The 26121-nt window shown below is 50.2% G+C and overlaps 1 protein-coding gene across 1 annotated transcript in view; it reads right to left on the bottom strand.

Moving 5' to 3' along the window:
• Positions 1-26121, bottom strand: part of KIFC1 (kinesin family member C1) — a 149537-nt gene that overhangs the window by 23058 nt on the left and 100358 nt on the right. The window contains exons 13-15 of the mRNA XM_085623557.1: positions 6186-6324; positions 5691-5830; positions 5337-5410 (exon numbers count right to left, since the gene is read on the bottom strand). Of these exons, the coding sequence (XP_085479683.1) occupies positions 5337-5410; positions 5691-5830; positions 6186-6324 (353 nt within the window). The remainder of the gene's footprint in view (positions 1-5336; positions 5411-5690; positions 5831-6185; positions 6325-26121) is intronic.

Below are 26121 nucleotides of genomic sequence, written 5' to 3' on the forward strand. Positions count from 1 at the left end.
ACACCAAGGTGTGGTCGACCGTATCAAATGCCACCGAGAGATCCAGGAGTACCATCATCGCAGATGCCCCTGAATCCACCGCCAGTCTCACCGACTCAGCCACCTCCAAGGGGGCCGTCTCGGTATTGAAACCAGATCTAAAGCCAGATTGGGCATCATGTAGGATGCCCTTACTCTCTATGAAGTTGGTCAATTGTCGCTGCACCAGTTTTTCCAGCATCTTTGCTGGCGCAGGCAGCAGAGAGATAGGCCTATAGTTGTTCAAATCCCCATAATCCCCATTTGGATTTTTCCACCGCGGGAGAATGCCGGACGCAAGGGATGCGTTCCAAATGTGAGACTACACATGCTTCAAAGAGTGTGCCATAACTTTCCAAAGTTTAGGGTGACAAGGGTCATCCGGTGCCGCTGACTTACACCCCTGGATTTCCGCCAACACTTCCTGCTGAGAGATAGGAAGGAATTTCGCACTAGAGCCCTCACTTACGCATTTCAGCCTACTATCAGATTTCACGTAGCTGGTGTTAAGAACCAAAACTGCCTTCCTGACAAAGTTCAGATTCCTTCCATATTTCCGCACCTCTGAAAAAGGAGAGGCTCTATTGATGTGATCCTAAAAGGGCTCTGAGCTTTTTAAATCTACAGTAATGACCATCACATGGATGATCAGCACTTTGTGGTGTTTTTCAGGGGCTAAAAAAGGGAAGGCTGTACAAAATAGGGACCCTGTCAAGGTGGATAGTCGTCTGTGTTAAAATCTGCTACACGCTGCTCAAGATGCAGCAGCTGAGGGCTTGTGTGCCAATTCCACTTGGGCCAAAACAACTACAACAGCCTTCAAGTAAGGTGGCTGGCTATTGGGACCATAAAATTCTTATTTCTCTTTTTATTGGGAGTATTTGTGAATGGTTGGAGTACTTTTCGGTTCAACAATGTAGGCTTGGTTAGGTTCTGAGGTAACACAGATCGATCCTCCCACACATCTTTGATCTTCCTCACCTCCCTAAAAATGTCCTTTTGCAGAAAGAAGTCAGTTTCCCCACCATCTCTTAGCTCTAGCCTGGCTAGATGATCTCTTACCACTTCCACTCAATCCACCTCACCGACTTGTAAGATGTGACCAAATGTGAGAAAATGGGGTTCTGTTGCCCACACACTTTTTGCCTGGCTTTTGATTTAACTTTGATTATAGTGTACTGTGTCCTTGCTGTCCAGGTTCTCAGTACCGGTGTTCTTCCCCTAAAAACATGTCCACAACTGGTACTTCTGCCCCCTGTAAAACCCTAGTAAATGATACCCTAGGTACCAAGGGCCTGGAGGCTGAAGAGGGTCCCCCTCACTAGGACCATGCCACTGCCCCTGCAGCAGGCATGACCCTGTGAGGTGAAACGAATAGTTTACCGGTCGGTGTAGTTTTGCAGCTTGAAGATCTTTCTGGAGTCACTATGCTGTGCATTATTCCGCGGTCTGGTGGTTGGGTCCGGATTCGTAGACTTTTTTTTGTCTTTTTTTTTTTTGTAGCCCAGGTGGGCGTCGACGTCCCACCATTTGGTGCACTTCTCGTGACGTCGTCCTGCTTTCTGCGGAAGTCCCACCTCGGGGCGCCATCTTCAGATTCTTTTTTCCGTCATTGGGTCTGGATCGTCACCGTGAAGCTCCAGAGTTTTTTGGCGAAGAAAGAAGAAAAAGCGCGAGAAGTTGAGGAAGACTACAGAAAGGAAGAGCAACAAGCCGGGACGACTAAGAAGGAGGAGAACCTCGAGATCTTCGACGTTTAACGGAAAATGCGCACTCAGGGACACTGAGCGCAGGAATGGACAAAACACCTTTTAAATTCTGCCGTAACTGCCACCACAAATACGCGCAGAAGGACCAACATCCGGTCTGCAACCTTTGCCTGCCAGTTGACCACGAGAGCAAGGACTGCAACGCCTGTTCGGCCTTCACACCGAAGACGCTCCAGGTGAGAGAGAGACAGAGGAGAGCCAACTACAACATGGAGGGCAAGGGAAAGGCCCTGACACTGTACGAACTAGGCCTCTGCACCGACGACGAAGACAACGTCACCGAAGGACCTGATGACTTCACGGTTGCAGAGACCGATAAGAAAACGTCTGACAAGGTAGGAGAGACGTCGAGCTCTAAACCCTCGACAGGGCCCCGAAAAACAGAGTCAGACTCTCGAAAAAACAGAGTCAAAGTCCTCGAAAGGAACACCGGCGCCGAAAATTTCGACGACCGCGAGTAGATCCAAGGACAAAAGGACCAGCGGATCCTTCGAGAAGGACTCCCAAGTGCCGAAGACCGCCAAAAGGAAAAAGTCGTCGAAGCAAGGCCAAGAAAGGGGGCGTTCGACTTTGAAAGATAAGGTCGCGTTGACGCAAGCTCCGTCGAAAAGACCGGCGCTCGACGTCGAACACGCCTCCGAAATGGAAAAGAAAAAGAGGAGGCTCGAGGCAGAGATGTAGAACATCCTTCAAAAGAAAAGGGAGTTTGACGAGAAGATTAAAAAATTCACTAGCCCAACGAAACCACCGTCGATCATTGTCTGAGTCGAGGAACAGGAGTTCGACGCAGAAGAACTGTCGAAGACTCCCAGAGAGGAAGAAGAGGACCTTTACTATGAGGGAGAAGAATATGAGGAACAACAATCGAACTACGGGCGGGCGCCGTCGACGACACAGGACCTGGAGTGGCGCCCACCTGGGCTAAAAAAAAAAAAAAAAAAAAAAGACAAAAGAAAGACTACGAATCCGCACCCAACCACCAGACCGCAGAATAATGCACAGCATAGTGAATCCAGAAAGATTCACGCTGCAAAAAAATGGCAATTCGACATGGCACCCTGCCTGAGTGCCATGGCAGCCAGCACTGCCTGAATGTAGAGGTAAGTCACCCCTCTAGCAGGCCTTACCAGCCCTAAGGCAGGGTGCACTAAATCCCAGGTGTGGCCATATCTACATGAGCAGATATGCCCCTACAGTATCAGGGTCTATTCCTTAATATTGTTAGTGCCAGGGAGGCAATACAGAGTACATGAACTAGGAACATGACAGCTAGAACATGACAACTAGTTTCCACAACACCATGATTGCTTCACTGAACCCAGGAGTTTTTGGTACCAAACAGCTCTCCGACTGGCTTTATTTAGGCAGGCAGGCATCCCCCACCAGACATGTTTCTGGACCCCTGGGTCGAGAGCCTCTGCTCTCTGGGACCAGAAATCATGCACATCTTAAGCAGAGATGTCAAACCTCCTCCCACAGGATGGCCCAGTGCTACATGGGGAAACTTCAAAGGCCTTCCGCCTTTGTAATGCGACCCCCAGCCTCTGCTGCTAGCAGCAGATGGAGGCCCCACTTTGGGCAGAAAGAAGAGGAAAAAACTCAAAGGAACTCCTAAGGTGCGGTAGGCAAGGTTAAGCACAACTTTCAGTCCTTCCCTTCTTGAAGATGGGTAGACCCCTCCAATTAGGGCTAGATCTATACACCCTCCCACAGGAGGGTGGCATAATAGAGGGTGTAGTAACCCCAGGTAAGGTGCCCATTGGGGCTACTTGCTACTCCCCTAAAATGCCTTCTAAATGTAGTATTTAGGTGGCTCCCCTAGACCTAGAAAGTAGATCTGCGATGAGCTAAGAAGAAAGAAGTCACCCTGCAGCAGATGCCAGAAGACAATAACTGCCTTGGCCCCACAGCCCTACCGGCCTGTTTCCTGCTTCGACGACCCTGCAACCAGCGTTGGCTGACCTCTCCTGCCCTCCACAACAGGTCCTGCAGTGTGAATCTAGAGGCTCCTCCGACCGTGACCGGCTACACAGCTTTCACGCGATTAAATCCACCTAAACGGTGCCGGTAATCAGACACAGAGTGCAACTTACCCCTGATCCAGCCACTCTCAAACTGCCCAAAGTTGGTTTCTTTAGCACTCACAGTACTGCCATTTGAGATTTCTCAACTGGAGCATCAGACCTCCCCCCCCCTCCCCCCCCCCCCCCCCATCCTGCTGCTAAGGGGAACAGGCATTTACAACGTGGCTATGCCACACGTCCTGTTTCCCCGCAAGCGCAACCACGCTTGCCTTAACCACAACCACGCTTGCCTTAACTACGCATATGTGTGGTTAAGGCATATGCGAGGTCTGGAGGCTGGAATGGGTGGGCCAAGGAACAGGAAGTATCGGAAGGAGACGTGGTGAGGTAAGTGGGGCTCAGAGTTGGGGGTACTTTTTAGGGCACAGAAGGGTGGGGGGGTTTCAGGTTTATTTTTAGGTCGCGGGGTTAATTTTTTTGGCTTGTGGGGGGTAGAGGGTGCAGGTGCTCGGGTGTAAACTTTACCACACATATCCTTTATCAATCATGCTTTTACCACGAAATTGTGCGGTAAAGGCATGCGCGGTAAAGCCATGCGTTGTTCAGATGCCTTTGTGATTAGGGCAGCGTTGTAGAGGCACGCATGGTTTAGCCATGCGTGCCTCTATCATACAGCCCTTGGAAAGGCGTCATCTCTTGGTTAGTGACTCAGCCTACATTGATGACACCGTTTCTAGCAGGACACTGAAACATTAGGGGCTTACAATCGCCATGCTTGTGGTCCCGGTAAACCTCCCCCCCCCCCCAATAGAATGTTGTGGCTTCCTACTTTCACCTACATGAAATTATTTCCTCTGGTCACAAAAAAATTACATATTGTTCTTATTACCACATCAAATGTTAAATACTGAGACCAAGGGGAAACCTCACAATAAAGCTTAGTAGCATTTCCTTTAAGAAATGAAGTCAAAGACTGATATTTAAGTGCAGCAAAGTCAGCAATTATGTTCAGTTTTACCCTTTAAAAAGGCATGGGCATCCGCAAAAGACTATTGGCTGTCGGAGAAATAACTAAGGATGCTGAGGTTTCAGTCCTTGCCACAGCCACGCGCTCCTATCATGGAAGGTGGAGTCAGATATGCTCCATAGTTTAAATACTATTGCCCTCGCTCCTAAAAGAGACGAGACCATGTACATCCATAACAGCCAGGTTACATGCCCGATCCTGGACGACAGACACTGGCTCCTCTGCAACAATGTCCTGGCTCCAAAGACAGGTCGGGAAACTCAAATGCATTGCTCAAGCCAAGCTGCTATGCCAGTCAGGTTCCAATAAGATTAGTACAACATATTCCCCCCTCAAAACTCTGAACACACTATAACATGTATTTATATTGCCATGCATGGTTCTATGGACAAGAGCAGACGCTTCAACCAAAGAGTACCCAGCAGATTCAGCATCACACACCAAGGCTGCCGGCTGGTTGCTCACGTATTGGTTAAAATTATTCTGGCTGCTACTTACATCTTTGAATTTCCGCCCAGGCTGTTCTGCAGCAGGTACGTTAGCTTGCTGTTGCGGTAAGGTATGTGAGAATCCTGTGCGGTGAGAAAGGGACACATCTTAGAAAAAATGTAAGAAAGAAATGCAAATAACCAAACATTTCCAAGTACCAGATAACCACATGGAAGTCAAAAAAGTCTCTTTATAACAAAAATATCACATTTGCAAAGCAGGAACCAGATATGCAGTAAGCTGGCAAGAACTTCCACCTAGAAGAGTAGATAAACTCACATCACAGGCACAAAACATAACTGACAGGCAAAATCCTGAATTACATCACCATTCTGTAGCACCCAAGAGATCAAAGGTCCTTACCTTATTGGAGAGGGAGGTGATGACCAGGCCTAGGTTGGACAGGCTGGTGTTTATAGACTGGGTTTCGCGCAGTCTGTCTCCCTTCGACAGAGACTTGTCAAGACGCTCGCTGCCAGCCAAGTCAATTAAACTCAAAATGGCTGCACAAGGGGGGGTGGAGGGGGAAAAGCCAACACAGACGCAAGTTAATAGATTAAAAAGGTAATGGTCATTCAATTTGAAACACACAATATCAACAGATAAGACTTTTGGAGGATGCCTATCATGTAAATTGGACACTGTGCTTCAAATCGATTCCTCTTCAGTCAATAAATAAATGTCCAGTGCCCAGGTGCTCAATGCCAGTGAACTTCAACACAAAAACAAAGCTTAAGCCTTATAATGGATCTCTTAGCATGAGGTGACAACATAAAAGTACAGGGCTTGTCATAAAGAGTCAGTGTTTTCCTATAACCTGCCTTATGTGAACCCAAAACAAAATGTTTGTTTACTCACACGCAGTCTTAACGTCTCTGGTCTCATTCTTCCCTTCTATCCTCAGCTGAAACACGCTGTGACTTCGGGATGAGCGATCATTCAGTACGGTCTTAGCAACAGACCGATTCATCTTTGCAGTTCGTAATAGTTTGTGGACCTGAAAGAAAGATATGTAATGGGAATCTGGGCACAGTATGGGATATTCAAAGTGCTCTTTTAAGCATAACTGACATAGGACTTGACAGATCGAGAGGGTATCAAGCACAAATCACACAAAACCTTAACTTGCAACTTAAAACCTTGCAGAGTATCGTACATGTGTTCAAAAAGTCACGTTGGTCCCCAGAGCAGTAAGGTTTACCTTTGCCTCTGGGGCTACCCAACATCCCTCCCCACCAACCTCCATCACGCATGGTAATACAGTGATTAAAAAAAAATGTAACGCCCTGGATTGCAACTGGTCTGGCCTTTTGGTAGAACTGCCTGAATAGGGGATGAAAACCATCATGACACAATCAATTCAGCTAGCCAGAGCATTCCTGTATATTTATGGGGTTGAGGGAGGTTGAATCTTGATCAAACTGGGATATGCTGTACATCGTTTCCACAAATACTGCCCTAATCAGTGTCCTTACCGTCTCACCTGGCCATCAGGGCTCTAGTGCTTCGTGAACTTGTGCACCAATGCCCACATTGCAGACCAGTAGATAAAGACCAGGTACCCCTCGCACCTACGGTCTTTGCCCCAGGAGAGGGGCAGGATAGGGGGTGTACCCACCCCAGGACAAGGACCCATTGGTCCCTGGCTTTCACCTACCTGTAACGCCCCTAAATCTAGTATTTAGGGGCACCCTGAACCTTCCTTCCGCAGATTCCAGATTCCGAAACTACAAGAAGAGCGAGAAGAAAAGAAGACCTGCCCTGCAGCTGCAAAGGAAAGGGAGACACCAACTGCTTTGGCCCCAGCCCTACCGGCCTGTCGACCTCGGACTTGCTCCTGCTCCAAACCCGGCATCTCTTGTGGCCAGCAACCTCAGAAACCCCGGAGGACCTGGCTACCTTTGAACTCTGATCCCCTGGGACTCCCATGAGTAGAGGCTCTACTCAGAACCTACCTTTCACCCCTGGCAGCAGCCCGGAACCGCAATCCCAGCCCACTCTGCACCCGCCAAGCCTGGCCGGTGCCGGAGTGAACTAAACCCACGAGGACAACCCCACGGCGACTGTGACCCCAAGTCCGGCACCCAAGGACCCCCCTCGACTATCCTGAAGAAGCTTGCAGCATCAGAACAGAGTGCCACCCCAACCGCAATCGACAAGAGGGTAAGATTTCCGACATCAAAAGGCACCCCTGCACCCAGCGCCCCACGGCCCTCTGTGCCCAATCCCGGGGTACCTACCTATCCTCCAACTACCCAACTTACCCCTCGAAGTGGTGGTGGCACCTGAAGAGTCCTCGTCCCCGAGCCTGCAGTCTTTTTCCAAACCGGAGATTTCCCATAGGAATCAATTGAGCGCCCGACGGCTCAAAAGCACCCTGCACCCAGCCGCCCAAGTGGCCCTGGCAGTGAAAACTCTACTCTAACCTACTTCCCCACTTGCCCTGAGTAAGTGACCAGGAGCCCAGCTCCCACAGCCGCGTGGCTTGCCCGACAGCAGCCACCAACCCAGGCCCCCCTATCCCTCATAGGATAACATTGGGCCTAACTCTCTCTGCACCCGGCCGTCCTGAAACCGCTGAGGGTGAACTGACTGTACCTACCGGACACTGGGGGACCCCCGAGTCTATGCCCAGGACTTCAACTCTGCCAGTCGAGTACTTACCCTTAAACCGCTAACTTCATTTCCCTCATAGGGTAACATTGACTGGCATCTTCTTGGAAATTCTTCTAAGTGTGAACTTTTCAAAACTCAAAATATTCACCAAAAATCAGCCGAGTACCAAAAACGAATTTACTCACCTGCTCTTAGGTGAGCTTCCAGTGCTGGATCTTGGTGCCCAGCACTGACTCTGAAAAGTACCCACAACTATACTTACCTTTAACTCATTTTTCTTCCATAGGAAACCATGGACTGCTTTTCTGTGAAATTTCTTTGAAGTGTTGATTTCTCCAATTTCTAAATATTCCTCAAAAATTGTATAACATCTGAAAACGTAATTACTTACCTGTTTTGGATAAATGTCCCAGTACTGAGTCTAGACACCCAGTACTGGATTACAAAAGTAACGATAACCTACTGTACCTGTAACCTACATTTCCTTCCATAGGGAATCATTGATTGTTTGGTCTGAAATATTTTCTAAGTTCTCACTTTTGAAATAGCTAAATATTAGTTAAAAATCATTACAGTACCAAAGTCGACTTTCAACAGCTGATTCTGAGAACTGACCCAGGACTGGATCTAGGATCCAAGCCTGGAATTACAAAAGTAATCTGTTGCATATAATTTGAATATATCATTGAGCTCAATGTATTGTGTTTAGAAATAGAGTTGCCTACTGCAACTATTTGTAACTGTTTACTAAAAAGTCTATTGCATATACAAAAGTATTTTTATGAAACATCTCCTGTCGAGAAAGTATATTTTAATTCCAAGTGTTGGTTCTAAAATAAAACAAGCATATATTTTTTATATACAAACCATTGGCCTAGAGTTCAGTTATTGAGTGTGTGGAACTATTTGTTGACTGAGTGTGTACAACAAATGCTTTACACGTCCTCTGATACTGCCTTACTGCTCGACCAGGCTACCACTTTGGAGAGTAAGGTTATATCTAACTTTAACCTCTGTTAAACCCTTGGGGTCTGTGGACTCTGTACACCCTGTACCTATTAAGGAACAGTATATACAGAGCCACTTTCTCACACCTGTGGATTACAATGGGAATTCTCAGTTTGCAACAAACACTGCAGGCTCGGGGACAAAGATCTTCTGGAGGTGACCACAGGTTGGAGAGGTAAATTGGGATGCCTGGGGATGCTGGGACACAGTCGGTTGGGACACCCAAGGCTGTGGGACGTCGGGTGCAGGGGTGTCTTTAGGCGTCGGGTTTTCTTACGAGCTCCAGTCGTGGTCAGGGGGATGTTATGTTATGGGGAATTTGTAAAGCGCACAGCTACTCCGAGGAGTGTCCCGGCGCTAAGAGGTCCCCCTTGAAAAGAGACAGTATGCACTCATAATCCTACACGTTCCCATTACTGATGGAACAGCCAGGTCTAAAGATGGCGCCTGAAACTAAGAAGATCTCGTTCTTGTCTGAGGGAAAGAGGCAAAGTGTTCTATAGTCTTCTCACTATCACCTGGAAGGAGCGTCACCCCCTTCCTGGCCCGGATGAATTTTGGCACCAATAGCAAATGTTGGGCCGGTGACCTCAAAGTCCTGGATGGGGTAGAAGGTATAATTCTCTTTCTGATGTACTGAGCACCACTGTTAAGGAGAGACTTAAAGGCCAGCACAAGAGACTTACAATCAATCCTATTTTTCACTGAAAGCCAGTGTAAAGTTTTCAAATGAGTCGTCATGCGAGTCCTAGGCCCTACCAGAGAAATCGCTCTGGCTGCCGCATTTTTAACAACCTGTAGGCGGCCCAATAAATAATTTGGGCTGCCCAGGTATAACACATTTGCATAATCCAGCCTTGACATAATCAAGGCTTGGACCACAGTCTTCCTATGGGACAATGGCAGCAGTGGTAAGAAGTTTCTCATAATTTTTAGGAGTCTGAAACAAATACCAGCCACAGATTAACCCTGCGACTTCATGGAAAGATCCGAGTCAAGCATGACTCCAAGATTTTTCACAGTGGTGACTGGACTAGAGGGTGGAGGCTGATCCTGGGGCCACCAATTCCACCTTTCATCACCAGGGGTATGTCCGAAGAAGATTATTTCAGTTTTGGCGAAATTGCATTCCAGTTGGTTTTGTCGAAACCAGTCAAACACTTTAGTCAGGCATAGATGTATTGAATTGTCACTAAGCGGCTCGTCCTTCTCGTACGTGAACAACAGTTGGGAATCATTGGCATAAGTTATAACTTTTGCCCCGTGTTGTTCCGCTAGGGGTGCCATATAAATATTAAATAAAGTTGGACTCAAAACTGAGCCCTGAGGCACTCCAATATTCAGTGATAGAACATCCGCTGAGAAAGGTGGGGACCAGACAGATTGCTGACGGCCTTCCAAAAAAGAAGAAAACCACCCAAGGACCGTGCCCCCAAAGCCACATTCCCTGAGTCTCTAAGTGTCGTCTGTGGGGCACGGTATCAAAAGCTGCAGAGAGGTCCAGCAGTATTAATACTGCTTTACCTCCTCTATCAAGGGTGGATTTGATACTTTCAGTGACTTCCAATAAGGCCGTTTCAGTACTATAATTTGCTCTAAAGCCCGATTGACTGGGATGAAGAGCATTTGTGGCCTCAATGAAGACAGTGATAGCCACATTCACATACTTCTCCAACGCCTTGACAAAGAAAGGAAGGAAGCAGTGTTCTAGGTCTATAGTTGCTTGTTACAGCAGGGTCAGCTAAGGGTTTCTTCAGAAGGGGGAGGATTTTACCCTGTTTCCACCGCGCTGTGACCTTTCCTTCTGACAAGGACAGGTTCAGGACTGGATTCACAGCTGGATTCAGAACCTCAGCGTCAGATGCTACTATTTTCGCAGGGCATGGATCCGAAGGCGACCCAGACTTAAGCGCCTTCATGATGGTAAGTGAAGTATCCAGAGAGACAGGAGGGAAATCCAAAAGTATTTGCTCCCTAGGGTGTTCTTTAGGGCCTGGCACATCGTCCTAACTCATACGGGTAGGCATATCAAATGTGTCTTGAATGGACTTTATTTTGTCAAAGAAATATTTAGCAACCGGATTCGTCCATTCAAGGGTGTAAGTGAAAAGGCTCTGAGTGACATTGGGGGATGCAAAATCTTTCACAATCCTAAACAATTCTCTACTGCTATTTCTGACTTGATCAATTTTAGTAGCAAGAAAACTTTTCTTCTCATTCCGAACTTATGCATAGTGCGTTTTGAGTGCCTGTTTATAGATGTCTTTACTTAATGGATCAAAGCTTTTCCTCCATAGGCGCTCAAGGAATTTACACACACTTTTACTTTTTCTCAAAGCCTCAGTGAACCAAGGAGCCGAAGTTTTTTTCCTGTACGGCACTACGCATCTTAGGAGGAGCAAGATGCAATGCCCAATTGTGAAGCCAGCTTTCCAAAGCGTGTGTCACATCTTCTAAGGAACCCTCCACAAGAATAGGGTGATGGTTCAATATTTCTGCCAAAGAATCGGGCATAATCAGCTTAAAGTATCTATATTCTTTCACTTGTTGAATACAATGAGACTGTGCCCTACTCAGATCTTTTTTAAGCCGAAAAGTGAGCAATAGATGGTCGGACCAAACAATAGGAAGGGGGTTGTCTAAATCAATATTACACATTGAAAAAATCTGGTCCAAGATGTGACCCTTTTCATGAGTGGGAGACATCACATACAGAGCCATGCTGAAAATATTCACAGACTCGCACAACTTCTTGGTCTCTGGGATCCTCCAGAAAGGGACTGCAGGCGTCGATTGGAGAGTTGAGGCAGGTCAGAGATCACCAAATCTCAGGTCAGGATCACCGGGGAGACCTCCTCGTGGTGTTGGGCCACTCGAACTCAGGCTGTAGGCGTCGGGTGCCAAGTGGTGTAGACTGGCGGATTTGGCTGGAGCCAGAGTGTGTGGGTGAGCAAATCTGGTGCTCACGGGAGATAAAGCCTTGGTTTTGGAAGGCAGGGCAGGTCCTTCGGGTTCTTGAGGGCTGCTGGCTGCAGGACACACCGGGATTTCACTGGAGCAGGTTCAAGGTGGGGACAGGCCGGTAGGGCTGGGGCCATGTCAGTGGGCGTCCTCCTCTTCTTAGTTCAGCACGGCTTCTTTGGTCCTTATTCTAGGCAAGCTTCGGGGTAGCCCCTAAATACTAGATTTAGGGATGTTACAGGCAGGTAAAGGTGGGGACCAATGGGTCCCTTCCTTGGGGTGGGTACACCCCCTATTCTACCACCCTCCAGTGGGAGGGACGCATGCACCTCTCTCTGGTTGGGTGTGTCCCCCCCCCCCCCCATCTGTAAGATGGCAGGGACTGAGAGTTGTGCTTCAGCTCGCATCCCCCACCTGAGGGTTGAGTAGGTAAAGGTGGGCACACCTCCCTTCCTCACTTGTTATCCCGCCGATTCTCCCGCCCAAAGTGGGGGTAAAAAAATGAGTTGGTCCAGTTGCTGGAAGCAGAAAATGGCTGGGGAAGCTCACAAAGGCCTGTGAAGCTTCCCCTTCTTGGACCCCTACCCATCCTGGGGTAGGGGTCCAACCCAGGATGTGCATTGTTTCAGACCCCAGAGGTGTACCATCACCACTGGTATTGTGCACCCAGTTAGAGGGGTGGCTGACCTAAGCCAGGGCAGTGGGTTGTAGGCATGGCACACAGGGATGTGTGCCATGTCGACTCTTCACTTTGTTCTGCACCAAAACACGCAGCCTGCAAAGGCAGCGTGCGAGTGTAAAGGTACAGTGCCTCTAAGGGTGGCACAATAAATGCTACAGCCCCTAGTGGCCTTCCCTGATCCCAGTGCCCTTGGTACCTGTGGTACCATTTACCAGGGGCTTACCTGTGGTCAGGGTGCCAATTGGGTTTTGTTTTAATGCAATTTAGAGAAAGAACATAGGCCCTGGGTACCTGTTTGGCAGGAACCCTGGGCACACTTAGTCAAACCACATCAACAGTTTGTCGAAAAGAGGGGGCAACTGTGCAAAAAGAGGGCACTTTCTTACAAGTGGTGCTTGTGAACGGCCAGACGTTTGCACAGTTTGCCCACCCTGGTATTTAGGACCCCGCTAGGTAGTTGGAAACTAGGAATATGTCCTCACACTCCAGCTACCTCCAGAGATGTATTGCCTGGGCAGAGGACTCCCCACACCACCCTGCTTGTTGCAGCACCTAACGGCAGTGGCAGACAAAAATCTCATAGCACAATATGTTCATGTGGGGCTGACCTTCCAGTCGGGACCAGAGGGCCCTGATCTCCACCTCCCAACCCAGAAGTGATTTGTCCATCACCACGCTCAGCTCTGGATGAGGAGGGGAGAGCAGCCTGCCACAGGACAGATATCAGCCAGCCACCAAAAGACTTGGACAATGTTATGTTGGGATGCTGGGCCCACTGCAGGATTTGCACGGCCCATCTGGCATAATTGATAAGGCGGATCCAGGAGACCAAGAGCCCCAGAGACCACAATCACTGGGGCCCAGAATCGAGCCTGAAACATACAGATCATAATCCAAGTGTCCCCGACTACTTGGATGGAGAAAAAGCCTTGAACTCACTCTACGATTGTCCCAATGAATAGAAGCCTCTGTGGTGCAATCAGGTTGGACTTTGGCTCATTTATTGTAAACCCAAACGCTGGAAATGTTGCGATCCTGTAGAGTAGGTCCTCAACAGACTGTGGTGAGCCCACCTTTGGCAGTGGTCTAGGAACACAAGAACTCCTGACCTCCGAACTTGGGCAGCAACAATTTTCATCATTTTTGTGATCATCAAAGGGGCCCTGCAGAGGCCGAAAGGAAACACAACAAACTGAAAATGCTCCTGTTCCACACTGAATCACAGGAAACACCCGTGGGACTGCAGGCAAGGAATAAGGAAATACGCATTCATGCAAGTCCAAGGACACAATCCAGTCTCTTGTGTCCAGGGCACAAAGGATCCGAGTCAATGTGAGTATTTTGAACTTGTCCTTTCACTGGAAGGCGTTCATAGGACAGAGATCCCACAGCCCCATCCCTTCGAGACAAGGAAGTAGCAACAACCTCCACCTTTTTCAGAGTCCAGTACCCTCTCTCTGACACTTGGAGTGCAAAAGGCGTACCCTCCTGTAACAGGATGGGCAGATACTCTCTAGAAATTCATTCTGGTGTGGAAGGGAGATTGGGTAGGGAAGTGAGAAGTTAGGGCGCAGCCTTTTAGAAAACTTTGGAATACCCATCTATCGGATGCAATAGATTGCCAACTCAGGAGGAAGTGCCTAACGTGGTCCCAGTCCCTCCCCACTAGCTGGGCACGCACCACTGAATGCAAACCGAAGAGGTTGATTAGCCACTGGAGCAGGGGGAGAGGAGTTGGAGGATTGGTGCCTGCGCAGTGTCTGCCAAATTCACATCTGCAGCCAAGAAAAGACTGTTTTGTCTTCTGTATCACTGATTGGGGAGACGGTCTCTGCTAACACGCCACCCTCTGAGATAAACCAAAAATTGGTGGGGGAGTTTCATCCATAGTTCAATAATCTCAAGGCATGCACTGCATCTCTGCTGTCTTCAAAGCGTTTCAAAGCAGATTTCTCTTTTTGTCCAAAGAGGTAAGACCCATCAAAGGACATACGGTAATGAGATCTGTAGATCACTGGGGATCAAAGTGGTTACTTACCTGTAGGTATATCGCTTTGCAGCTTGAAGATTTTTTTTATTTTTTTGGGATACACATGCTGTGCTTCATTCCTCCATCTATATGGTCAAATCAGAATAGTTTTTTCTCTTTTTTCTTCGTGTGAGCATTGACCACCATTTGGTGCCATGTCCATCCACCAATGACATCAGATGCATTCCGTGTCCATCCTCCAATGACGTCAGATGTATTCCATGGAAACCCCTGCGTGTAATCGCTATCTTCAGATTCCTTTTTTCTCCTTCAACTTGCCAGTGCGGTTTGGCTTCCAGATATTAGTCTGTTTCCCTCTATTTCTGTTACAAATCACCTAATTTCTCAGGGAGGTGTAAGGGTCGCAATACCTACAAGTAAATGACCATTTCATTTAGCAGTTTATATCTTTTCTGGATTTACATGCTGTGCGTGGATTTGGTTCTTTCTTCAGCACGTTGGGCTGAAAAGAGCTTGTATTTGCAAAAAGTGTTGGAGTACTTGTTGCCCCACTTGCTCTTCTTTGTTTGCGTGAATATCCACACAGTAGTGTTTGGTGAACATGTATAGATGACCATGTGGCTGCCTTACAAATATCATCAACTGACAATGAAGGCCAATGTTGCCCCTTTCTTCCTTGTCGAGTGTGCTCTTGGTTTCTCTTGCAATGCTACTCCTGCTTTCTTGTAGCATATCTGTATTTTTTGACTATACATCGGAGGACAGTTCCCCTGATCACGGCCGACCACCTTTGCTAGCTGCTGCGAAGGAGGCAAACAAAGGGTTCCCCTTTTCTGTGTTTTGTAAGCAGATCACTGCTTTTCCAACATTCAGGTTTGAAGTATCCTTTCTGCATGTGTTATCGTAAAAATGCAGGTAGCTGTATGATTAACGTGGAAGTGCGAGATCATTCGGTACACACATTTTGGATCACTACTGCATCTTTGTGTGATTGCAAATAAGGTTCTTTCATGGTGAGAGCTTGCGACTCACTCACTCACTCTCCGTCAGGATGTGATAGGAATGAGGAAGGCGGTCTCAAGTGTTGGAGTCCGGTTTTGTGCATAGGTTCAGAGGGTGGTTCCAATTACTCTGTATGTACCAGATTCAAGTTCAGAGGTGTGGGTGCTGACCTTGGTGAGGCTAATTATTTCGTCCCTTCTAGAAACAGTTTAATCACTAGTGTACTGAAGAAACTTATTCCTTTGACACCTCTTGAATGTGCCAGACAGATGTACCTTGAGAAGCATAAGAGCCCCCACCTACAAGGTATGTGAGGTACCTAATAATGGTATTCTCCTGCATCCATCTGTCATTGTTCCTATTTCTTTGCACCAGTAAATAAACCTGTTCCATTTTGTGTGCAACACCTTCTTGTGGTCGCCCTTCTAGCTTCTTTAAGGACTTCTGTAGCCCTCTGTATCTTTAAGGCCCAAGCCACTAGGCTGAGGGTACTCCATTCCAGGTGGCACACCTCGCCCATTTCTGTTATATGCAGGTCCCGATGTACCGGTAAGTCTCATTATCCTGCACTATACCATTTCCACTAAGTCTGAAAACCAGCTCTGTCTGGCCAATTCGGGGGCAGAGGGGCTACCAGAATGAATGTTACCTGAGCCTGTCTGCATCTGTCCAATACAATCGCTATTTGAGGGATTGAAAGAAACATGTATGCAAATTTCCATGACAACTCTATCAACATGTGTGCCCTTCTTCCACTCCTGGAAGAAGTGTGTGATTCTGCCTCCTACAGGTGTTATGTGCTCGGGGAACTGTTTGTCTTGTGGTACTAATAGTTTGTCTTCTCCCTTATATTGTAGCCCCCCTAGAGGTGTTGTGTGGGTGGGCGTCTGTTAGACCTGCCAGCCCTTTGGCAGTTCCCTCCTCATTTTTATTATTTTTCTTGTCCCTTTTCACCTTCTCATTTTTTCTGTCTACCAAGCTTTTTGGGGTACTGATGTAGAGGTTCTGGGCGCCTCTTCCTCATCACATGAGGGAAAGGTGCAAGGTGATCCACTGAGGTGGATAGATGAGGAAGGTAGGATTCACAAAATGGTGGCTCCAACTGTCACCTCAGCACCCGGGCCATGACTGCCATGGGAGGTTCCAGAACCTTCTGGACCCCTCTGGCAAGTCCAGCCCAAGGTGATAAATAGAGGTGGCAGGAGGGCGGCCATTTTAGAATCAAGTTGGGCTGTGGAGTGATTCAGGAGTAAGGCGCCTGTGTGAGGAGGTGGTTGTACTCAGAGGGGAACGGACAGGTCCACGGGTCTGCACTGAGTCCTAATCCTAGTAACGCCACCCCTACCCTTGTGACCGGTCCCTGAATGCAGGCAGTGAACTGGTGGAACAGCGTAATTCTAGGATTTTCAAAAGTGGCCAGAACCCTTGAAGGAGGTCCAGGATCCCTGTCTGTGACCAGCCCCACCCTCATCCCTTCTTGGGTGGAGTTCGACTGGCGGTGGCGATTACCTCTCATCTCGAGCTGAAGAGGCGATGTCCCCCCCCCCCCCCCCCCCAGGAGATAAGAGAACTATGAAATCCAAACAAGCTGCACCGGAGAATTCTGGGCACCCTTAATTTGGGCCCCCTTCAACCTCCCTACCCGAGTCCCTACCTGAAGTGATTACTGCCGTCCCTGAAGAGATCGGAGGGCTCCTGTTGTCCGCTGGTGGTGGCTCACTGCTGGCAAGAGCGGTGTGGAGAGGCTTGGGGAGAGGAGGCTGGTGAGCAAGCGACGCCGCGATCCGGGTGAGGAGAGTCGTCTGAGGGAGGCGAGGGACGCGACAGGCTTGGAGGCCGTCCTCCTCGTATCACGTGAGAGGGACCGAAGGGCCGCCCCTCTCTGTTGCCGGAAGCCGAGGTAGGCCGCGCCCCCACAAGACACGGTGAATCCTGAGGCGGCGGCCGTATCCTGCAATCGAATCCGGGTCGACCAGAGTCTACCCGGCTGGTCAAGTCCGCGGGGAAGTGAGGCCCGTGGCTGTGGGAAAGCGCTTTGGCAGAGGGTGTCGAGCTTTTCACCTCATACCTGGTGTCAGGATTTCCCGTCTGGCGTCTGGCGCTGTGAGTTCCGGCCCACCCCAAGTCATTCAGCTCCGGTTCCCACTGAACCGTTCGTCAGAAGACCTCCGTGGTAGCACAGTAAGAGGGGCTTAAGAAGGTGGGGGGAGAGAGCCCCGGAGAGCACCAGAGAGTGCGCAGCGGCGGCCAGGCGTTGCCTTGTGGTACCCTAGCGACAGTCTCTGAGAGACCCAGGTTCAAGACTGGTAAAGCGGGTAGACTGACTTGGTTGTACACGAGACACGGTCCACCAAGAAGGTGGGAGGGGGCGAAAATACAGTTATCCAACATAAGAGTTGAGAAAAGCAGTCTCCACACTGGTAACCGCCTGGGTTCATGTACAATGTTGAAATGTAATGATTTATTGGCTAGATAGTAAATAGACTACATGTAGATTGTTAGAGGTAACCCATTTATTGCCAACAACAGGGAATATCCAACGTAGCGCTTAAAAGGAGGAGATTGAGGTGCGACCAAGTTCTCTTTTGAAATTGCAGAAATTATAGCGGTGGTTTGGAGCCCTCCCAGTAGGAATTTATCCTGGGTCTTCTGAATCCGGGTGGGAGGAGAATCTCAGAGGGTGTTTATGTAACCGGTTTTTTTTTTTAAGATGTAACGTTGGAATGAAATTGTCCTTTTAAATGCAAATGTAATGTTTTACTCTGCTATGTGAAACTGAGTATCCCCGTTAAAAAAAGAAAAAGTGAAGTTGAAGAATTCTAGTAAACCTTGAATCTAAGCGGTGTAGTGTCCTTTTTGTGTGATGCTGCGCAAGATTGCGAGCTGGGTAGGATGCAAGCATGAGAGGCCAAGTAGAGATGTAAGCCTGTTGACCTGAGCCAAGCTACCCCTAGGACGTAGGTCCAACAAATTGGTGCTCAGCGGTGGGATCCTTATTCAGTGCTTGCATCCGCTTAGTAGCAGTTTTGCGCGCATCACCACCTACACTGGATTGTTTTGGCTGGAGTTTTCTCTAGATTGTTTTCCTAATTGGAGGTTTTTAAAATTGTCCTGTGTATATTTCCTTTCTTGGGAAAGTCTTCCAGAGTAAAGTTCTTGTTGACTGTGTGGGGTCCCATCTGGTAGGATGGAATTCGAATTGGGTAGGCTGGAGGAGTATACCGTGGCCCAATTGAAGGAATTCTGCCAGGGACGGGAGGTATTCTTTAAGCAGGGGGCGAAGAAAACAGAGCTCCAAGCAAGCTTAAGAGCCTGGGTTATGGCCCACCCTAGCGGGAAACGGGAGGAAGAACCGGGACCGGAAGTCCTTCTTCCCCCTGGGAGCGGTAATATGGACGTTGGGTCCAGGGCCCCATCAAGGGTGGGAAGTAGCGCCTCAGGGGGGAGCTTGTCCTCTGCTGACCTAGCAGACCGAAGGGAAGAGAGGCAGCTTAGAATGGATCTGGCCCGGTTGGAAAAGGAGAGGGAGGAGAGGAGGTTCCTCCATGAGCTTCACTTAAAAGAGTTAGAGCTCAAAGCCCTTCAACTTGGAACCCCCAGCAGTCCTAATGGTGGCAGCATACCGAGAGAGATCCCGAGAGAGTCCAGGCCCTACCTGCCCAAAGATGTAGTTGCTAGCTATGGTATAGGGGATGACATTGTAAAATGGCTGGCTGCCTATGAGGTTTCTCTAAGAGCCCATGGGGTCCCTGAAGCTCAGTGGGGGGGTGGCCTGTATAGGTATATGCCTCCGGTGGGGAGGGATGCCTTGTTAGCGCTAGAACAGCCAGACCAGACCAGGTACCCCGTTATGAAGGTAGCCCTAGTGAGGAAATTTGGGCTGACCCCTGCAAAATTCAGGTAGAGGTTTCGGGGCAGTCAGAAGTTGTCCACCCAGAATTGGGTGGACTTCTTGGACTATGCTAGGAAGGCCTTAGAGGGCTGGGTGCAGGGCAGTGATGTCAAGGACTATGAGGGATTGTACAATTTAATTTTAAAGGAGCACCTCCTCGAGAAAAGTTTTCCGGAGCTGCGTCAGCACCTGGTAGACAGCAAGCTAACTAATCCCAGGAAGCTTGCAGAGGAGGCTGATATCTGGGTGAGTACCCGGGTATCCTCAAAAGGGACTGGAGGGAATTTCCAAGGGGCTGGACAGGGCGCCCCCCAGAAGAAAGAGGGGGGAGACAAAAAGAGGGAGTTCTCTAAAGGCCCCCAAAAGAGTTCACCAGGGAAGGGAGTAGGATTCCCTCCTAAGGTTGGCCCCCACAAACCCCCTTATCCTGACCGTGGTCAGCAGCCTAGGGTTGTCCGATGTTATGAGTGTGGTGAGGTTGGGCACTATAAGGGGGATGCCAAGTGTCCCAAGAGACCACACCCTCCCATTGGAGGAAAGACCCCTGGGGTGGCGAGTGTAGTGCTCGGGGAGGAGTTGCCCCTAGATAAGGGAGGTGAGTGGGCAGGGCTAACCTTAGTGTCCTTAGGGGATTGTGAGATGGTTCCTAAGATCCAGATGCCCTCAAATACTACTAAGTACAGGCAATGGGTCACCATCAATGCCCAGAGGGTGGAGGCTCTGAGGGACACAGGAGCCAGCATGACTATGGTAAGGAGTCAGCTGGTGTCCCCGGAGCAGGTGGTCCCCAATGTAGTCCACCCGGTTGTGATGGCTGACAACCGAGAGGGTCACTATCCGGTGGCCCAGGTTCCCTTTGAGTGGGGAGGGGTGGCGGGTCCTCTACGAGTTGCGATCAGCCCTGCCATGCCGGTCGACTGCCTGTTGGGAAACGACCTTGAACACTCGGCATGGAAGGAGGTTGAGTTCAGGGCCCACATGGAAATGTTGTGGACCCCTGAGTGGACGTGTGCCCACACTCGGTCCGTGACTACCCGAAGAGGGGATTCACAGAGGTTGGAGCCTGGGACAAAGGCCCAACCAGCTGCCGGAAAGGGTAGACAGGGACGGGGGAAGCCTGCCCCGGCATCTGACCCTCCAAAGGTGGATGGGGCAACTGAAGTGGTCCCGGAGTCTACAGAGGGGGATGTAACGTCCCTGGAGGGCTTACCTACCCCTGCAGACTGGCAGGTGGAGGGAGGACCTACTAGGGAAGAGTTTTGTCGGGCCCAGAAGGAGTGCCCTACCCTTGAGGGTTTACGGCGGCAGGCCGAAGCCCAGGCAGCGGGTAACGATTCGGGGAACTTCCACATATACTGGGAAGATGGACTCCTCTATAGCGAACCCAAGGCTCCGGTGCATGGTTCATCCCGGGCCTTGGTAGTTCCCCAGCGTTACCGAGCCTTCCTATTAGGACTGGCTCACGAAATACCCTTGGCAGGACACTTGGGACAAGACAAGACCTTTGCTCGACTTGTCCCTCATTTTTACTGGCCTCAGATGAGGATTACGTCCGATACTTTTTGTAGGACGTGTGTAACCTGCCAAGCTAGTGGGAAAACAGGGGTGAAGCTGAAGGCTCCCCTGGAACCACTGCCTGTCGTTGGTACCCCCCTTTGAAAGGGTGGGCATCGACATTGTCGGGCCATTGGATCCACCAACGTCTGCCGGTCACAGGTTTATCCTGGTTCTGGTGGATCATGCCACACGGTACCCAGAGGCTATCCCTCTGAGGACCATCACTGCACCTGCGGTGGCACGGGCCCTTATGGGAATTTTTACCCGGGTGGGATTCCCCAAGGAAGTGGTGTCGGACAGAGGTACCAACTTCATGTCGGCCTACATGCGGGCCATGTGGAAAGAGTGTGGAGTTACCTACCGGTTCTCCACTCCTTATCACCCCCAGACTAATGGTCTGGTGGAAAGGTTTAACAAAACCTTAAAAGGCATGATCCGGAGTCTGCCCGAGAGCCTGCGGAGGAAATGGGACGTCCTCCTACCTTGTTTGCTGTTTTCGTACAGGGAGGTACCACAGAAGGGAGTGGGCTTCAGCCCCTTCGAGCTGTTGTACGGGCACCCCGTGCGTGGACCCCTCAGTCTGGTGAAGGATGGATGGGAAAAGACTCCCAAAAAACTTCCCCCGGGTGTGGTGAGCTACATGCTGGCCTTTCGTAGCCAGATGGCTAGGTTGTGGAAGCAAGCTTCTGAAAACCTAGAAGCCAGCCAAACGGTCATGAAGGTATGGTATGACCGAAACGCTCACCCGGTGGAGCTGGAGCCTGGCCAGAAGGTGTGGGTGATGGAACCTTTAGAGCTTAGCGCCCTCCAGGATCGCTGGTCAGGCCCCTTTGAGGTGGTTGAGAAAAAGGGCAAGGTTACCTACGTGGTAGATCTTAAGACCCCCAGGCAGCCCCATCGGGTGCTCCATGTTAATCGCCTCAAGCCTCACCAAGAGAGACCCGAGGTCACGTTAATGATGGTGACTGATGGGTCAGAGGAAGAGGAAAGTGAACCTCTTCCCGATCTGTTTGCGTCCCAAGAGAAGGATGGATCGGTGGAGGGAGTGATCCTTTCACCGTCCCTAACTCCTGAACAACGGAAGGACTGTCGCCAGGTACTGGAGCAGTTTGCTTCCTTGTTCTCCCTTATCCCGGGAAGGACTCATCTGTGTACCCATGACGTGGACACAGGGGACAGCCCACCTGTGAAGTCCAAGTCCTACCGACTGTCGGATAAGGTGAAGGCTAGCATCCATGAGGAAGTTACCAAGATGCTAGAGCTAGGAGTAATTGAGCCTTCAAGTAGTCCCTGGTCCAGTCCGGTGGTACTGGTACCCAAAGCTGCCCCACCGGGCACTACCCCAGAGCTCCGGTTCTGTGTGGATTATAGGGGACTGAATTCAGTGACAAAGACGGATGCTCATCCTATCCCGAGGGCGGATGAGCTCATTGACCGGTTGGGAGCTGCCCAATATCTCAGTACCTTTGACCTCACATCCGGGTACTGGCAGATTTCCCTGACGGATGGAGCCAAGGAAAGGTCAGCCTTCTCCACACCCGAGGGTCACTACCAGTTCTGTGTGATGCCCTTCGGGCTCAAGAACGCCCCTGCTACGTTCCAGCGATTGGTGAACCAGGTCCTCTCTGGAATGGAAGCCTTTTCAGTTGCGTATCTGGATGATATCGCTGTCTTCAGCCGCAGCTGGGAGGACCATTTGTGTCACCTTCAGGCTGTTCTTCAGGCTTTGCAGCAGGCAGGTCTGACGATCAAAGCCAGTAAGTGCCAGATCAGGCAGGGGTCAGTAGTGTACCTCGGTCACTTGGTAGGTCGGGGCCAGGTGCAACCCCTCCAGGCCAAGATCGAAACCATCATGGCCTGGGAACCCCCCAAGACTCAGACAGAGGTCCGGGCCTTCTTGGGCCTCACTGGCTACTACCGACGCTTCGTCAAGGGATACGGTACGATCGTAGCCCCCTTGACTGAGCTCACTTCCAAAAAGCACCCTCGACGGGTAATCTGGACCGAGGGATGTCAATACGCTTTTGACACCTTGAAAAAGGCCATGTGTGCGGCACCTGTTCTCAGGGCCCCTGACTTTGCCAAGGAGTTCATTGTCCAGACAGACGCGTCGGAGCACGGTATTGGGGCAGTGCTGTCGCTACTCAATGACGAGGGTCTAGACCAACCGGTGGTTTTCCTATCTAGGAGACTACTCCCCCGGGAGCAGAGGTGGAGTGCAATTGAGAGGGAGGCTTTTGCGGTGGTGTGGGCTCTGAAGAAGCTGCGGCCATACCTGTTTGGCTCGCACTTCCTGGTTCAGACCAACCACCGGCCCCTCAGGTGGCTGATGCAAATGAGGGGCGAGAATCCCAAGCTGTTGAGGTGGTCCATTTCCCTACAGGGGATGGACTTTAGGGTGGAACATCGCCCAGGAGTGGACCACGCCAATGCTGACGGTCTCTCCAGGTATTTCCGCCTTAGTGAAGAGGACTCCCAAGGGGTTGGGTAGCTCTCCCCACTTTCAGCTGGGGGGGACGCGTGTTAGACCTGCCAGCCCTTTGGCAGTTCCCTCCTCATTTTTATTATTTTTCTTGTCCCTTTTCACCTTCATTTTTTCTGTCTACCAAGCTTTTTGGGGTACTGATGTAGAGGTTCTGGGCGCCTCTTCCTCATCACATGAGGGAAAGGTGCAAGGTGATCCACTGAGGTGGATAGATGAGGAAGGTAGGATTCACAAAATGGTGGCTCCAACTGTCACCTCAGCACCCGGGCCATGACTGCCATGGGAGGTTCCAGAACCTTCTGGACCCCTCTGGCAAGTCCAGCCCAAGGTGATAAATAGAGGTGGCAGGAGGGCGGCCATTTTAGAATCAAGTTGGGCTGTGGAGTGATTCAGGAGTAAGGCGCCTGTGTGAGGAGGTGGTTGTACTCAGAGGGGAACGGACAGGTCCACGGGTCTGCACTGAGTCCTAATCCTAGTAACGCCACCCCTACCCTTGTGACCGGTCCCTGAATGCAGGCAGTGAACTGGTGGAACAGCGTAATTCTAGGATTTTCAAAAGTGGCCAGAACCCTTGAAGGAGGTCCAGGATCCCTGTCTGTGACCAGCCCCACCCTCATCCCTTCTTGGGTGGAGTTCGACTGGCGGTGGCGATTACCTCTCATCTCGAGCTGAAGAGGCGATGTGTCCCCCCCCCCCCCCAGGAGATAAGAGAACTATGAAATCCAAACAAGCTGCACCGGAGAATTCTGGGCACCCTTAATTTGGGCCCCCTTCAACCTCCCTACCAGAGTCCCTACCTGAAGTGATTACTGCCGTCCCTGAAGAGATCGGAGGGCTCCTGTTGTCCGCTGGTGGTGGCTCACTGCTGGCAAGAGCGGTGTGGAGAGGCTTGGGGAGAGGAGGCTGGTGAGCAAGCGACGCCGCGATCCGGGTGAGGAGAGTCGTCTGAGGGAGGCGAGGGACGCGACAGGCTTGGAGGCCGTCCTCCTCGTATCACGTGAGAGGGGCCGAAGGGCCGCCCCTCTCTGTTGCCGGAAGCCGAGGTAGGCCGCGCCCCCACAAGACACGGTGAATCCTGAGGCGGCGGCCGTATCCTGCAATCGAATCCGGGTCGACCAGAGTCTACCCGGCTGGTCAAGTCCGCGGGGAAGTGAGGCCCGTGGCTGTGGGAAAGCGCTTTGGCAGAGGGTGTCGAGCTTTTCACCTCATACCTGGTGTCAGGATTTCCCGTCTCGCGCTGTGAGTTCCGGCCCACCCCAAGTCATTCAGCTCCGGTTCCCACTGAACCGTTCGTCAGAAGACCTCCGTGGTAGCACAGTAAGAGGGGCTTAAGAAGGTGGGGGGAGAGAGCCCCGGAGAGCACCAGAGAGTGCGCAGCGGCGGCCAGGCGTTGCCTTGTGGTACCCTAGCGACAGTCTCTGAGAGACCCAGGTTCAAGACTGGTAAAGCGGGTAGACTGACTTGGTTGTACACGAGACACGGTCCACCAAGAAGGTGGGAGGGGGCGAAAATACAGTTATCCAACATAAGAGTTGAGAAAAGCAGTCTCCACACTGGTAACCGCCTGGGTTCATGTACAATGTTGAAATGTAATGATTTATTGGCTAGATAGTAAATAGACTACATGTAGATTGTTAGAGGTAACCCATTTATTGCCAACAACAGGGAATATCCAACGTAGCGCTTAAAAGGAGGAGATTGAGGTGCGACCAAGTTCTCTTTTGAAATTGCAGAAATTATAGCGGTGGTTTGGAGCCCTCCCAGTAGGAATTTATCCTGGGTCTTCTGAATCCGGGTGGGAGGAGAATCTCAGAGGGTGTTTATGTAACCGGTTTTTTTTTTTAAGATGTAACGTTGGAATGAAATTGTCCTTTTAAATGCAAATGTAATGTTTTACTCTGCTATGTGAAACTGAGTATCCCCGTTAAAAAAAGAAAAAGTGAAGTTGAAGAATTCTAGTAAACCTTGAATCTAAGCGGTGTAGTGTCCTTTTTGTGTGATGCTGCGCAAGATTGCGAGCTGGGTAGGATGCAAGCATGAGAGGCCAAGTAGAGATGTAAGCCTGTTGACCTGAGCCAAGCTACCCCTAGGACGTAGGTCCAACAAATTGGTGCTCAGCGGTGGGATCCTTATTCAGTGCTTGCATCCGCTTAGTAGCAGTTTTGCGCGCATCACCACCTACACTGGATTGTTTTGGCTGGAGTTTTCTCTAGATTGTTTTCCTAATTGGAGGTTTTTAAAATTGTCCTGTGTATATTTCCTTTCTTGGGAAAGTCTTCCAGAGTAAAGTTCTTGTTGACTGTGTGGGGTCCCATCTGGTAGGATGGAATTCGAATTGGGTAGGCTGGAGGAGTATACCGTGGCCCAATTGAAGGAATTCTGCCAGGGACGGGAGGTATTCTTTAAGCAGGGGGCGAAGAAAACAGAGCTCCAAGCAAGCTTAAGAGCCTGGGTTATGGCCCACCCTAGCGGGAAACGGGAGGAAGAACCGGGACTAGATCTCCTAGAAGAACCGGAAGTCCTTCTTCCCCCTGGGAGCGGTAATATGGACGTTGGGTCCAGGGCCCCATCAAGGGTGGGAAGTAGCGCCTCAGGGGGGAG

Source organism: Triturus cristatus, chromosome 1_1 (assembly GCF_964204655.1).
Source record: "Triturus cristatus chromosome 1_1, aTriCri1.1, whole genome shotgun sequence".
Taxonomy (NCBI): domain Eukaryota; kingdom Metazoa; phylum Chordata; class Amphibia; order Caudata; family Salamandridae; genus Triturus; species Triturus cristatus.